The 16,729-nt window shown below is 25.8% G+C and overlaps 3 protein-coding genes across 10 annotated transcripts in view; 1 reads left to right on the top strand and 2 right to left on the bottom strand.

Annotated features, from left to right (window-relative positions):
- The window catches only part of LOC127285909 (uncharacterized), a 179,451-nt gene that overhangs the window by 15,641 nt on the left and 147,081 nt on the right, over positions 1-16,729 (top strand). The gene's annotated exons all lie outside the window — the stretch shown is intronic.
- The window catches only part of LOC127285910 (uncharacterized), a 29,816-nt gene that overhangs the window by 4,535 nt on the left and 8,552 nt on the right, over positions 1-16,729 (bottom strand). For 2 of the 3 annotated variants that reach the window (XM_051312125.1, XM_051312127.1), the window contains exon 1: positions 442-500. The exons of the other annotated variant lie outside the window; for it this stretch is intronic. In XM_051312125.1, coding sequence (XP_051168082.1) covers positions 442-471 — 30 coding nt within the window. In that variant the 5' untranslated portion in view covers positions 472-500. Of the gene's footprint in view, positions 1-441; positions 501-16,729 lie in introns of those variants that run through there. 3 annotated transcript variants of the gene reach the window in all.
- Positions 5,398-16,094, bottom strand: LOC127285913 (uncharacterized). Of its 2 annotated transcripts, XR_007843679.1 has the most exons (3): positions 15,961-16,094; positions 6,495-12,061; positions 5,398-6,393 (listed from the first exon to the last, which is right to left on the bottom strand). XR_007843679.1 is itself a non-coding variant. In XM_051312130.1 (2 exons), exon 2 carries the CDS (start codon positions 11,962-11,964, stop codon positions 10,312-10,314), a length of 1,653 nt encoding a protein of 550 aa, XP_051168087.1. In that variant the 5' UTR covers positions 11,965-12,061; positions 15,961-16,094; the 3' UTR covers positions 5,398-10,311. The 2 variants fall into 2 exon arrangements, 1 of the variants encoding a protein (XP_051168087.1); XM_051312130.1 differs by having other exon boundaries at positions 5,398-12,061.

Genomic DNA, 16,729 nt, shown 5'->3' with positions numbered 1-16,729 from the left:
GAAAATTACTTAGTTAATTATTTAAACGTTTTTGGTCAAGATTTGAAAATACAAATAAAATTAAGGAGTAAGAGTTGAAAAATTATCATACAGTCATTTTTTTTTTTTTTTTTTTTGCACAATTTGATCCTTCTCTTGACACTATTGTTACTGGAGCAAAATAATAATATCCGTTTTTGCTGATAATTTTAAAAATCGCACACCACCTTTATTTTGTGGGAACAGAAAAAAAATTCGAAAAGTTATTTTACACTCTAAAACTCATGGTAACATCGCTGGTATAGTAGTGAAAACATGTAAATATAAATAAAATTTGTGAATTCCTGTTTTATATTATAAATATAATAAAATGATGAATTCGCGAATTGCCGGCTAAACGTCAAACACTATTTCACCAAGACAAGGAACAGAAACTCGCGTGTACAAAAGTAACTTAGATACCTTGTGACTGGAAACCATGTTACCGCACATGCGGTGAATGTTTACAATAGCATGCGGGGTGCTGCGAGATCCGTTATATATGGAGTGACACAATAGCAACCACCACCCTGCTTACAATCTCTCCTCCTGTCTACCACTGTCTTGTTGACGTGCATTTAACCTTCAAGATTAACCTAGATCTATCATTGGGGTATGTATAATAAGAAATTAATTATACATTTATAATTACATCTATATATCAATAGATTGTTAGAAATATTTTTTATATACTCTCTAAATTTGAATTAGTCAATTTATATACACAGTTTTTCTGAAAGTATAAATTTTTCTAAAATTTGAATCAAAGTATGCAACGTTTTGATACCCACAAGTGGTATCAACTTGATCCTCATTATTTCGATCATTTTTTAGAAATTATACAAAACTTGGGATCATTTTTTGATACCCGAAATTGGTATTAAAGTACAACTATCTTGGACAGTTTGCAGTTACTTTATATATGAATTGATTTCTTGATTTTACCAGAAAAAATCACAAAATAATTATGTAATTGAAATAACAATGGCATGTAGAAATAATAAATATTAAACTGCAGACGACAGAAAAGCAGAGTTGAAAATATAAATTACTATGTGCAATTTAAAGTGAAACGCCCAAAATGTGACATTTTCTTCAGATGAGTTTTTTAAAGTTGTTTACACAACTCATTAGTTTTCGGTATACTGAAAAAAATAGATACGATTATTTGGCGGAGAATTTAAAATTATAATATTTCTGAAAAATATAATGATATAAAGAATAAATTAATTTTAATTTTATTATAAATATTACAATTATAATTTATTCATCATTTTTCTTCATACCATTATATTTTTCAGAAATATTATAATATAATTTTAAATTCTTCGCCAAATAATCGTATCTAGGTATTTTTTTCGATATACCGAAAACTAGTGAGTTGTGAAAACACCTTTAAAAACTCATCCGAAAAAGATGTCACATTTTGGACGTTTCAATGTAAATTACATATAATAATTTACATTCCCAACTCTGCTTATGTGTTGTCTGCAGTTCAATATTTAAAAATGGGCCAACGCAGAATGAAATCTCTACACTGAAAAAAGTGTTTGGTATTGACAACCAAACGTTTGGTTGGTATTTAAGCAACCAATTTTTTTTTGTTAAATCAACAAAATTTTAATTGTCTCAACCAAAATTTGTTTGACACAACCAAAATTAGAAAAAAACTATTTTTGTTGTCCTAACTAAAGTTTAATTGGGACAACCAGACGTTTGGTTGTCAATACCAAATCCTTTTTTCAGTGTAATCGTAAATCTTAAGCTTTTACAATGAGAGAGAAAAGGATAGAAATATCTTTTGTCCTTTTCTCTCCTATGTAGAAGCTTAAGATTTACGATTAGAGATTTCATTCTGCGTTGGCCCAATGTTTTTATTTAAAGTGAAGCGAGTATTTTCTATCAATCAATCCAAATGTACTGAAACTTTTCGACCCCAGTTTAATTTATTATATTTTATTGAAGTTTCTTTATTTTGCACGCTTTTTCTTTAGTTTTATAATATATACAATTTTACATTTGATGAAAGTACCTACATACTAATAAAAATACATTAAAATATTAGAAGCCATCCGGTGACCTACATATTTATTCAGATTCATGATTTTTTTCACAACTAACGAATTATCGCCCATTGTTTTTAATTCGCTATTTATAAGCACGAAATTCTCATCAGTGCTGTACACTACTTATTAAGGGAAAAAAAAATTTACGAAATGATTTTGCTATTGACTTTCATTGGGTATATACTTATTTCTCTATACTTCCTATCTGCATGTTTTAATAGTGCGAGTATGTACATATATTAGAGAAAATTAAAAAAAAATTTCTTCATACTTTAATCGTGTGAATTTTAAACATATAAAATTTATTAGTACTTAGATTGTAACTTTCAGAATGGTAATAATTTTAATTTAATGCCAGTATTAATAATTGTAAATTATACTTTTTCATGTTTTTTTTTGTACATTTTTATAGTTCGCGGCTTTTAATTTTGTTATTTATAGTAATATAAATATAATAATAAAAAATAAAAAAAATTAAAAATAGGGCAATTTGTAAATTTGTCGAAATATACTAAACAGTTTTTTGTCAATACTTATTTTTTAAGCTCAAGGGTTACAAATTTTTAAATTCATATTTTTATGTAGGCGGCAAAAAGAATATATTTCTTTTAAATAAAAAGACGATATCGATTACTTTGATTCAGGATTTTAAAATAATAATAAAAACTATATTTTATTACGTTTCAGCAGAATTACTATCTTCTTCGGAAGCTGGAAATTTATTTAAAAAAAATATATTTTTAATGTAAATATTTTTAACATAAATGCTTTTTTTCACAAAAAGATTTAATAGGAAAACACACAAAAAATATGTAAACATTTATATTTCTCGCATTTAAAAATTAAACGCTTTTATCTAATTTATTCATTTATATTTATTATAAGAAATTTAAAATATCAAAATTTTATTAAAGGGTAAACATTATTTTGTAAACAATTAAAATTAAAAATATTTTAATTCGACATTCAAAATAAAAATTAAATATAAAAAAAAGTTCAAAGGAAAATATAGATAAAAAATTTTAAAAACATTTACTCTGTTATTATAATTTTAAAAATCTAAATTTAAAATAATCATTAAACATATAATAAAAATTGAAAGAAAAAAATAGATAAAAAATAAAAAAATAATAATCTTAGTTTGAATTGATATTTTCTAACAATTTAAGAAGCGAGTAAATAATAGAATTTGAAAAGGGATAAGAATAAAGTTAAAAAAAAAAGGTGACAATTGAATGATCATGAGGAGAAATAAAAAGTCAGGTGTTGAGGACGGACGTTGAGCTAAGAAATATAACGCGGGGACAAGTGAAAGCCACGTGGGAGTCATCGCTCAAAGTAAAAACAGTAGTAGACTGTAAAATGTGTAACAATAGTTCCCATAGTGTGCAACACTTGTATTGTAGCACTAGTTCAAATTCAGTCACTCCCACAGGACAATTATTACATCACGCAATTTCCTTGCTATTTCGCATATCTAGTTTTGATTTTTCGCCAGGATAGCGTATATATATACGTCAACATCTATTTCGATCAGTCTTCTCTCTTTCCTCTCTTTAATATTCATTGTGTGTATATTATAACAAATAATGAGAGATTTCTATCTCACTCTCTAATTGTTCAACTTCTAATTTACGAATTTAAAGCGAATAAATTTTCTTCTATAATCATTAATAATTTTGACATAAAACATTTAAAAGAATTTGTTTTTCAATTTAACAATATTATAATTAAAACGGCACTGCCCCGTTGACACGTAAATAAACAAATATATCTTTATATATATTTTTTATTATATATATAAATAGAGAAAAAAATTTATTTGCCTCAGAGATGAATAAATATTTATTTGTTAAGAAAACTAATTTTTTTTATATATACCTATGTTAAATTTATCACTCAGTGGTATTTAATTATAAATTAATATTATCAAATTACAAAATAAATAAAAGTCAATTTTTTTTTTTGATTTTTACGTTTCAACAGCACAGCCGTCCTCTTCAGAAAATAAAATTAATTTTTAAAACATAAATATGAAAAACAATAAACAAAATTACAATATTTTATAATACATTATTTTTAAATATTTTAAATTAAAAAAAAAATTTTCTTTTAATTAACAAAACTGAAGTTTTTAAGGAAATAATTTTTTGCCTAAAAAATATTTTTTTTATAATTTGTTGATTAATGAAAACTACAAGAACTATTTTTTAGGCAAAAAATTATAGAATTTTTCATTTTTACAAATTTTTTCTTTAAAAATCGTTTATCATAAACGTTGCGTACTTTAGCTTCGTTTTAATTCTTACCAGTAAAAATAAATCATAAATTTTAAACGAATTAAAACTCGGAGAGATCGATATAACATCAATTTATTATTAAATTTTTTGTTAGTTAAAATTTTTATTTTTATATATATATTTTCTTAAGTATTAGATTAGATTTATTTTCTCCATATTTTTATATAATTCAAATAAGTAATATTGATTCAAATAAAAAATTTCTGTACTTGTATAGTTTGGTTTTTTCTTATATAGATAATAAAGCAAGTACAAATGTTATAAAACAATAATGTTAAAAAATAAAAAGGCAATATATGTTTAAAATCTTTTTGTATATATATATATATATATATATATATATAAATAAAATAATGAATTAAAAATTTTAATATGACAGACTGATATGCATTGCTGCTTAAATTGTTGCAGTTATTCAGGGATTGTAAGTAGATAAAGCAGGTTTTGGTAATCCAATAAAAAGTACTTCTCTTTGACGATGAGTGGCAGCACAATTTTTAATATTTGTAATTTACGGGCAATGTCCTTTAATACAATATACAATTTCTACAATGTATTTATATTATGATTTTTTTGAATGATATTACATTATCATAATGATTTTAAAATTGTTATATAAGAAAGTTGGCAAATGGGATGTTGGTAACGCCTCTGTTTTGCTATTAAATTTAATATAAGAATAGTACAATCAATCGAAAATACGATTCCAAAAAATATTTTACAATCAAATAAAGACAAAGTAAAAAAAACAATATTAATTAATTAATTAATCATTAAAATAATATTATCGATATTGTATCTCCATGAAGTTGGAGTCAACGCTCAGCATCGAAATTTGTTTTTCACGGGACCAAAAAAAACAAATCATTTTTAAAAAGTATTTTTCAATGTATTATTTGGATTGAAAATTAAAAAAAAAATAATTTGGCACTTTTTATCCTGTGAAAAACAATTTGGTTGGGCCGACTGTGGGATATAATGGTCGCTTAAATAATTAAAATATAAATACATGATAATTTAAACGCAAAATTTATTTCAAATTGACTAATTTTCTTATCTAAATAAGTTTTATTTTTATAATAATTTTAAACAATGTTTTACTATTATTACATTAATATCAATAGTTAATATTTAGCTCCAAAAGTGTAAGTGCTGCTTTGGTGGATTAAATACTCTTTAATGTAAACTAAAAATTGTTGTAGAGTTTTTATATAAACTAAACTTTATATATATGTTGAATATAGTGTAATATAAATTAATCATTTAGACATTATTAACTTAAAATTTAGTATTCTATGATTGTAGATAATTTAGCATTTTCATGAAATAAATCATTATTGATTCTTTTTCTCCATCAATCTGATACTGCCGAAGGTTCATTATTTTTTCATTAATAGTTAGAAAACCAACCGATCCTTTCTGAATAAGTGGTATTATAGCGGGAATAAAGTATAATCCCTTTTTATTTTGTATAATACGACCAATGTCTGCTATTCCATCGTGGTTGCTACTTTTTAGTTCAAACAATACTGATTGAAGAGAATAAATGCGTGACCTACTTTGTACCGCATTTTCGGGATTCATATAAAATAGAGCTATTTTATGTAGTTTTAGGTGATGTTTAAAGTTAGATAAATGGAAAGCAGTAGTGTAAAGGGTAATTGGTTGATTTACTGTCAATTCTTCTGCACACTGTCTTATAGCTAGTTTGTGTATTGAGATTTCAAGTCGTCTTAATGCTTTTTCATCAAATGTAAAAGGATTATTAAGATATGAATAGATGACGTAGTAGTCCTCAAATTGGATTTGACTCTCAATATTATCCGTATTTTGATACATTGAAAATATAGGTTCAACATCTTGTGGGATCGCACCATCAAATGCATTGTTAATTATTTTCTTAGCTGATTCTAAATCATTAACCTTGTATAATGATTTATGAAATAGCAAATCTTTATTAAAATTGTTATTTTCTAATTTTCAATTGTCATATTTATTTAGACTGTATCCTAATTTTAAGCAAAAATTGTATTAGATAAGATGAAACTACTTTTGTATAAATTCTTGGAATTTGCAGACAAAATAAATAATAATAATAATAGATTGTTACCTAATATAATATCTGTTGCAAAGTCAGCATAAGTAGGAGTAGTGCTTTTAATTTCACTGATTCTTAAAATATATCCTTCCAATTTTTCTTTCATTTCTTTAAATCTACGTAGAATTGTGTTTGAAGATATTTCGTAGGCTAAATTCTCAATACTTTCGCTTCTTTTATTTTGTATTATTTCATTATTAAGTGACAACCATTCCGTTTCTCTAATTTTCAACCATTCCTCTTTTTGTATTGGCTTTTGTTTTAGATTCAAAGTTAATGTATGGTTACGATTATCGTATATAAGTTGGTTTACTTGAAAGTTGACATCCGGAAATAAAATGTACTGATTTGAAAAACTATAATGAAATGCACCAAGATCGACTAATCCATATTTCAAATCAGCATGCACTCGACAGAATACTTCTATTTTAGATGTTATAGTAAATGACTCATTTGTTGAAAATTTCATGTTCACTGAATTTTCAGTCAAAAGGGTAATATCATTAAAATAAAATTCCATTTTTTTTAGATTCATAATTATGGTTTTCATACCCCTATCAGAGAGGAATTGAGAGTAAGCACGTAATGCAAATCGCGCTTTTCTATTAAAATCTGCCCCCTCGCGGTCAAAATATCGAAGCTTAGGTGGTTAGCTATATATATTCCTTAAATCGGTGAGGCTACACACATACGCATAATGTAATGGCTAAGACGAATGACGTTCGGAATTGATCGGGCGGGCTCGTGTATCTTTGCGTGAATTAGAGAAACAAACTGAAAACGAACCGTGCGGGCCTCATCCAATGTTTTGACCTCGGTTTTGACTTTTTTTCAGATTTCATTATCGGCCAATATTTTTAAGGTTAAATTTTTATTAAATTTAGAATTATAAATGTTCTCTCGTCGAAAATATACTTCAATAAATACGGAATTCTTTTTCGATAAATCTTATAATAATTATTAATTTATAATAATTAATTTAAAATGAAACAAATATTTAATAACCGCTGTAAAATAAAATTATTATTGATAAATTGTTTAAAATTATAATTTTTATAAATATTATCTTTATTTATTTAATTCAGTTAGATCATAAATAATAATGTAATAATAAATAATAATCAAATTCTTTTTATTATTTTGCCGTAAAAATTTTTGAAAAGTAATATTCTTTGTAATATTATAATAAAATAACATATTTTAGAATTTAAAAATTTTAATACTGACAACAATGTTTACAATTTAATTTTTAAGAATGTTCTCATTTTATTTAAAATTGAGCCAATTTTTGTTGTCTATTTAATAGTGTATAAAAAATATCATTTTCTTACATTAAACTTTCAAATTTTTTAAATTTTCGATTTGTAAATCTTTACACATTATAAGTAGCTTATATTTTTTAAAATATTAAATTTAAAAACATTTTGTCAAGAGATTAGTTTTTTTAACTTAAAAAAATAAATAAAATAATCAATTTTAAAAAATATTTTATAGGTTTTTTTAAATCAGAAAAATTGTTTTTGTAAATTAATTACTTAATTCTTTTTACATTGGGGCCGGAAAAATAGTTTATATCTCGGTTTATATTTTGATTGTTATTTATTTTTTTTTATTAATTTATTATAATTATAAATTTTATAATATAATTTTTATAATTATAATTTTTTGTGTTTTAATAATTATTAATTCTTTTATCGACCCATATGTAAAAATAATTAATTTATTAATAAGAACAATTTTTTTATTTAAAAACTTATATCTATACAATTTTTATAATATATATATATTTTTTTTTTTGAAGTTAAAGAAAAATTAATCTTTTGACAAAATTTTTCTAAATTGAATTTTTTTAAAAGATATAAGCAATTTAAAATACCTACATAAATGTGTATTTACAAAACCAAAATTTATAAAATTTGAAAATAAAAAATATGTAAGTACCTATATGATATTTTTTAATAATAAAAAATAGCAAATATATCAACCCGAAATTAAATTTTGAAAGTAACTTTTACGTTGGCTTGTCCAAATAAAAAAATGAGTTAATTTTAAATAAAATGAGAATATTCTTTAAAATTAAAATGTAAACATTGTTGTCAGTACCTATTAAAATTACCTACAATTTAATACAATATTAATTTGTATCGAATTTTCTATTGTGTTTACTTTCACATTATTATTTATGTTTTAACTAAATTAAATAAATAAAGATATTTATAAAAATTATAATTTTAAACAATTTATCAATAATAATTTTATTTTACAGTGGTTATTAATATATTTTTTTCTGTTAAAAAAAATCATTAACTTTTATATATGGGTGATTTAACGTGAGATTTCATTGGACACTTTAAATTCGGCCATATATTTTTTCTTCTTGTTCAACTTTTCGAGATGTATATGTATTTTCAAAATTTCATTTTTGTAAATGTAGACCTATTTTTAATCGCTGATAACTCGAAAAAATTAGATTTTTTCAATTTTTTTTAATAATGTTAACAAAAAATTTGTTTCATTTTTTATTTAAAAAATTACAATTTTTTATAAACAAATTAAGTTTTTTTAATTTAGATGTGATTTTTTTTAAAACATACCTGGAAATAATAAGAAGATTTAGCAAAAAATTTAGAGTGGGTTAATAAGTTTTATAGGTTAAAATAAACATTTAAATATATACCATCCGCGCAGCATTGTGCACATTTCTGAGTAGTAAAAAAAATTGTTAAAAATTATAAAAAAAAATTTTTTTGTAACCTGAAATTTTATTTCACTATGAAAAATAAAAAATTTTTTTTAACAATTTAACAATTTTTTTTTAATTTTCAGAAATAAGCACAATGCTGCGCGCAGTGTTTAAATGTTTATTTAAACCTATAAAACTTACCGCCTCTCTAATTTTTTTTGCAAAATCTTAGTATTTCCAGGTATGTTTAAAAAATTTTTTTTTTTTAAATCATATCCAAATTTAAAAAAACTTAATTTCTTTATAAATAATTATATTTTTTAATAAAAAATAAAAAAAAAATTTTTTGTTAACATTATTGAAAAGTAAAAGAAAAACTGAAACTTTTCTTCTCTTGGCGAAAATGAAAGAAATTCATTTTTTTTCTGAAAATTTATAACTCGAAAAATTGCATAAAAAAGGATCTATTTTTTTTACTACAGAACAAGAAAAAATTAGTTTTTACTGAAATTAAAGGTTCGAATGAAATCACACTTGAAATCACCCATATGTTTAAGAAAAAAAATTTTAATTAAAAATTTATAATAATTATTATAAGATTTATCGTAAAAGAATTCCGTATTTATTGAAGTATATATTCGACGAGAGAACATTTATAATTCTAAATTTAATAAAAATTTAACCTTAAAAATATTGGCCGATAATGAAATCTGAAAAAAAGTCAAAACATTGGATGAGGCCCGCACGGTTCGTTTTCAGTTTGTTTCTCTAATTCACGCAAAGATACACGAGCCCGCCCGATCAATTCCGAACGTCATTCGTCTTAGCCATTACATTATGCGTATGTGTGTAGCCTCACCGATTTAAGCAATATATATAGCTAACCACCTAAGCTTCGATATTTTGACCGCGAGGGGGCAGATTTTAATAGAAAAGCGCGATTTGCATTACGTGCTTACTCTCAATTCCTCTCTGCCCCTATTGAGGGGAAATATTTTATAAAACCACAGTTCTTTTCTTCCTTGATTCTCAATTCTATCATATTGCAAAATAGATAAGTACTCAACCGTTAATCGAATCTTTTTCAACAAAATTTTATCTTCTTTTAATGCGTATAACCCTTTCTTCTTAAATTGTTGTAATGCCTCAAAGCATTCTTTGTTTTCTTCTTTTCTTAACTTTATAAATATAATACAAATTTTCATCACTAAGTTGCTCTTGATCAGTATTATCATTACCATTATTATTATCATTCTTTTGAATATCATCATTATTATCCTTCATCAGTACTGCTTTTGATGATCCAGGAATATTATCACTTGGTAATCCTCCTCTTATATTAAGTTCTCTGTGTGTATCTTGATTATCGACAAAAGACAAATTTGGTTCTTCAATAGGTGCATTAAAATTTTCTGTCGGATTTGGTTTCATCTTCTTTATCGGTGTCTCGTACTCGTTACTTGTAGTTATAGGTATTATTTTTCGGAGAATATCATCTTTTCCAATTTCCAGCTTCACCTCACCAATTTTCTTACTTAAGGGTAAATATTCAAGATAATAAATTTTGTTTACCCCATAATTTATTGGCAATACTGGAACTGGAAATGGATTGCCTTCAATTGTTCTTAGTTCTGCATTATGATGTCCAGAAAATATAAAGCATTTGGGTCCAAAAAAGTTATTACTTGTGGGATAATAGTATTGAACGATTTTAAAAGTATGCCTTTCACCAATAACATTTTGTATCAGTCCATTAAATGTTGTTGGCACTTCCATAAATGTTTTTAGTTTCTTTACCATGGATGATAATAGCATTTTGAGATTTCCACACATAGAATCGTTTGGAATTATGTGAAGCATAAAGGAAAACGGCTTGTAAAATGTTTGGTGACCAAACAAGCTTAGGCGGATAGTTAATTCAAATACAGGATCTATTATTTGTAGTTGATTTACAGGAGTTTCATGTATTTTATCCATTGTTAGATGAAGATATGAAGACAATTTTTTATCTTCTACATTCAAAAATTTCTCTGTACGAGAATTTTTATATTTTTCGTAGAAAAATAATGCTGGTGTTGAGAAAAGTACAAACAGGATTTGATAGGTTTTTTCTTTGAAATACTCCTGCAAATATAATATTTGAGTAATAAAAACGTAATCTCTAAAAGAAGCGTGTAGTGTTTCTTTGAATATATATCTAACAATTTTTGACCCAGCCATTGCGTATATATAATCATTGTCAGTAATTTTCATATTTTCATCGGACGGCTTAGGAAACATGGGTAAAATATAGTCCAAAAATACTTTTTTTCTTGACAGTAAATTAAGTATTGGACTTTCTTTTGCTGGTAAACAGTAGTCATTACTGATGTATTCCTCATTGAACTTCTTTTCTATAAATTGTATAATTCCGGAATAAGTTTCAGGAGATTCCATATTGATTATTCCTGATAAATACATATTTATATTTTCATAATGTGAAAACAGGGTAGTTTTAATGATGTACTGAAATGTTTCATCAACGTAATTTGGATCAAGTCGTTCATATTTTTCGCCTCCATAGAGATCAGTTCCTTTCAATATAGTTTTTAAAAGCTCAAGTTTTGCCTCAAATTCATTATTGGAATTATCAAGATATTGAAATAGAGCATTGAGGACAGACACTGTTTGCTGTCGCTCATCTAATGTAGTTAGGTTTTCGTTGTGAAATATAAGTCCAAGAGTGTTAATATAGTGACAAACCGATAAAAACTGGAAATTTAATGAACCTTGAATAAAAAATGATGTGTCGTCCATCATAAGTGGAGTCGCTTAATGTTGTCTTTACTTTTTACTTTTATACTTTCGCTGTTATATCTCTGTACTTTTTTGGAATTTGTTTGTTTCCTTAATGAACCTGAAATAATTGTATTTTTACTTTATTTATGAAATTTTACCAAGCAAACTTTCTGCAAACAGTTTGTAAACTTTAACAGCAAGATTTCTGCAGACTTGCACTGCAAAGTTGCTGCAAACATCTTGCAAAAAGCTGTGCTATTTATAGGTAAAGTAAAATTAGCATAATTAGTATAATTTTACCTCCGTTAAGTTGGCGTCGACGCTCAGCGCCGAAAATTGTTTTTTACAGAACCAAAAATGTCAAATTATTTTTTTTATGATTTTCGGTCCAAATGATGCCTTGAAAAATACTTTTCAAAGTATTATGTGGACCTAAAACCTTTTTAAAAATGATTTGATATTTTTGGTCCCGTGAAAAATAATTTTCGATGCTGAGCGTCGACGCCAACTTCATGGAGGTATAATTTTTTATATTCAAGTTTAGAACGAGTATAAGGACAAATAAGATCCTAAAAATGTGCTTGAATATATATGGGACATTTCACGGGAAATTTTGATTCAAAAGTTTTTTTTGCCCGAAACAATTTTTTTCAAAATCTATAATGTGACGCTCCACGAGAGAAAGGACCTATCCCTGAAATAGCATTAGGCTCAGTTTTCCGTGCACCGTACATGAAAACTAAGCCTAATATTATTTCGGAGATACACTGTTAAAAAAATCTGTATTAGATTTAATAGACATGCGTATGAAGCGAATATGCACTACAGGTATTGAAATCTAAGATACATGTATATTAAATTTAAGGGGTTTCCTAAATTTTTTTGCCCTAAAATAGAAGGTTTTTAAAAGATCGTGTACTCATAAGTTTTAAAATATAATTGATCAAAAGTTTTTACATGTTACTATATACGTCAAGAACTATTCAAAAAAAAATTGCGATCTTAAAAAATATTATTATGCTCCTTCTACAGAGGTCGCTATGTACACTGGTCAAAATCAAGGTCCTTTACGGTAACCACTGTAGCTCATCGCAGAATCATCTAAAATAAAAAAATCAAACGTGATTTTAAAGTTTAAGACCTAATACAGGTCCTAAACCTCGAGATATTAAAAAAAATCAAAAATTAAAAAAATGGCAAGCTTTGGAACCCAAAAAACTGAAAAAACACCATTTTTTTGACAATCAATCACTCACAAAAACCTGATTATTGAATATTTTAAATATATTAGAGGCTTAGGACCTGCAAAAACTTCCACTGAATCGAATGCAACTTAAATTTTTGAAATCGGTCAAACGGTTTTTGAGTTCTACTATGGTTACCATTTTTAAATATAGTGTTTTGAGAAAAAAGCGTTTAAAGTTTTGATATCAAAAGGTTATAATGAGTCAAGCAGAAGTAACTAAATCAGCTTGAAAATTCTTACACAGGGGTTTTTGGGATCGCTGATTACGAATATGATGTCAGATTTTAAAAATTCAAAATGGCGGATCCAATATGGCGGACATGAAAGTTAAAAATCAATTGCACACGGAAAGACTTTGTGCATCACTTTGTGTTAAACTCGCCACGAGATTTTAGTAAACTTTTTACCAAACTCGGAAAAAAAGGAAAGATATTAATAATTCGTAGTCTGACTATTAAAATCAGAAAAAAGTTACTGACGTACAATAATTGATTGTTGAGAATTTTAAAATTTAATAGTCAGTCGATCAAAAAATAAAATCTGAAGTTTCACTAAAAAAACATTTGGCTTTTAATAGCGTGACTACTAAAGTTGCCATCTGAAACCTCATATATACGTATATATATATCGACAATCGACAAGTAATCTAGAAATCCAATTTACCTATGAACGAGAGATCACATATATTAACGCATCTGAACCTAAAATCGCCTAAAATACAGATAGGGTAAACGCTCGCTTTAACCGACGCAACGCAAATACAATTCATATCAACGATATCAAGAGGGCAGTTTATTTTTCTTATATACTAATCTCACCATTTCATTTCCACTTACGAGAAAATTTTTATTATGTTTAAACTTATTTCAAGTGCAATAAAAAAATTTCAAAAAAATAAATTATTTAATATTATTAATAAGGTCAATTTTAGGAAATGTCAGAATTAATTTTTTATGCAAACAGGATTATTAAAAGAGTTCGTTGTGTAGACATTTTTCTATCTATGCCGGAACTATTCAACTGCTGACGCTACACGGACAAGCTTCGCTTGTTTGTATGCGTGCTGTTTTCATCGTGAGACTATTAAATTGTAAACACGACGCAACGAAAATGTCGTTCTTACAAATATAAAGAATATACTTTTGACATTCATTTTTTCTTAATCTTAATTTTTCTTACAGCGTTAAATGAATATTTCTTAGCGTGACTACTAAATTTTGATAAAAGAGAAAACATTTTTTGTTGAAAACATTTATATAAAATGATAGTTTTCCATTTTTTCCGAGTTTGGTCGCGAGTTTACTAAAATCTCTTGGCAAGTTTGACAGAAAGTGATGCACAAAGTCTTTCCGTGCATTTACTCGGAACTTGGTACTTGGGGGTTTTTGGGGTCGCTGATTACGAATATGATGTCAGAATTTAAAAATTCAAAATAGCGGATCCAATATGGCGGACGAAAATTTTAAAACTAATCGGATTTGCTCGAAAATGATGAAATGATATGAATATGATGAATTGTCCGTACTGGGTCCATGACCATGTCGGGTTTATTATCAGCAAACGAAAAAACCTTTTCTATATTTGAATTTTCGAATTCTGTCATCATATTCGTAATCAGCGACCCCATAAACCCTTTGAGTAAGAATTTTGAGCCAATCCAAGTATTTTTTAAAAACTCGTCCGCCATATTGGATCCGCCATTTTGAAATTTGAAAATGGACACCGGATTCGTAATCAGCGACCCCATAAACCCCCGAGTAGGACATTTCGAGATAATCTAAACACTTTTTAAAAAACTTGTCAGCCATATTGGATCTGCCATTTTGAATTTTTAAAATCTGACATTAAATTCGTAATCAGAGACCCCAATAATCCCCGAGTAACAAATTTCAAGCAAATCCATTCGCTCGGTTTATCGTGGGCACGAAAGGGTTAATTATACGATCTGTAGACGCATATATATATATATGTATTTTGTTAAATAACTTAAGATTATGAGCGAATTACGATCTAATGATTTAACCACACATTCTTAACATACTTTCCTATCAAAAAAATGAAAAAAAAAAATTCGATTTTTTTGACCAAAAAAATTTAGGAAACCCCTTAATGTGCCAACATGGCGGCTGTAAATACCTATTTCACCAAACGGTCATTATTTCCTTGATATTGAAAATTTATTTCAAATTGAAATAACAGTGCTTAATTCTTTAATTAATATGTTGTTCGTGTCAAACAAATAATGTTTCATGAGGTAAATTTTTTCAAAAAATCATTCTAAATACCAGAATTTTAATGCTCATACGTGACATTTAGGTTAAGTACTCTAAATGTCGAATTATATGCATTTTGACAATGTAAATTGATTTAAACTTGAATTTATATGAAAGAAATTATTTTGCTTTATTAATAAAAACGTATTTTGTACACAAGAACATGTATAAATTCAGTAAAATGCAATTTTTTAATTCTGATTCCTATAGGTAATGAAATTTAATATACTTTATATATAAATTCGCTTTAATATACACAGATTCTTAAATTTAAGTACTTTATGTATATTAAAACTACGAATATTTTTAACAGTGTAGGTCTCTTCTCTCGTGTAGCGTCACTATAAAAAATAAGAAAATACACGATGCTGAGGTACGCAACGTTTATGATAAACGATTTTTAAAGAAATAATTTTTTATAATGAAAAATTTTATAATTTTTTGCCTGAAAAATATTTCTTAAAGTTTTTATTAATTAATATTTACAATTTTACTTACCATAAAAGACAACTTGTAAAATCAAACAATTGTTTCAAATTGTCTCCAATGCAGAAATGAAGCAGTGAAAGCTCGATAGACAATTAAATATTTCAATGTTTGACTTTATCAAGCAAAATTTTATTCATTTTTTTAAGATTGTAAGTTGTTAAATGATATTTATTTTAACGGTTGTCGATAAATTAATATTTTGTTTTAAGGTTTTAGTTTCTGCACGTGTTTTATTTTTACTGCTTTAAAATTTTTCACATTTTTAAATTTATGTTTATATATGTGAGAAAATATTGAAAAAAATGTGTAACAATATATTTTTTCAAAAAAATACCTTAATACCTAGTTTCTTATTTTCTAACAAATATTTAGCAAAACTAATTTTTTATAATTTCAAAGATTATAAAAAATCAGCGAACATTGACTTTATCAAAAATATTTATTTCTAAAATTTGTATATTTATATTTTTAAGTCTTTACTTAAAAATCTTATTTTTTTATTATCAATTCACAAAAAAATGATCTTACTCGTTATATATACATTCTGTCAATAAGAAAATCCATTCGTCAGTAATATCTTTTATCCCAACAACCTCTGCCTATTCGTATAAAGTATACATAAGTGACAAAGAATATTTTAATCATAATTGACATAACATAATTAATTTTTCTCGGCATTTCAAATGGCGGCAGTTATGTTGGCGATACTAGAATTGATTTATTAACATTTACACCGCCAATTGTAACTATTGGTTTTAATTTATGTTTTTCTTATCAT

The sequence above is a fragment of the Leptopilina boulardi genome, unplaced genomic scaffold, assembly GCF_019393585.1.
Source record: "Leptopilina boulardi isolate dan_hultmark-lab unplaced genomic scaffold, ZJU_Lbou_2.1 LbouV2_342, whole genome shotgun sequence".
Lineage (NCBI taxonomy): Eukaryota > Metazoa > Arthropoda > Insecta > Hymenoptera > Figitidae > Leptopilina > Leptopilina boulardi.
Note: the sequence above shows the minus strand (reverse complement) of the source record. Positions and strands in the feature narration are given on the sequence as shown.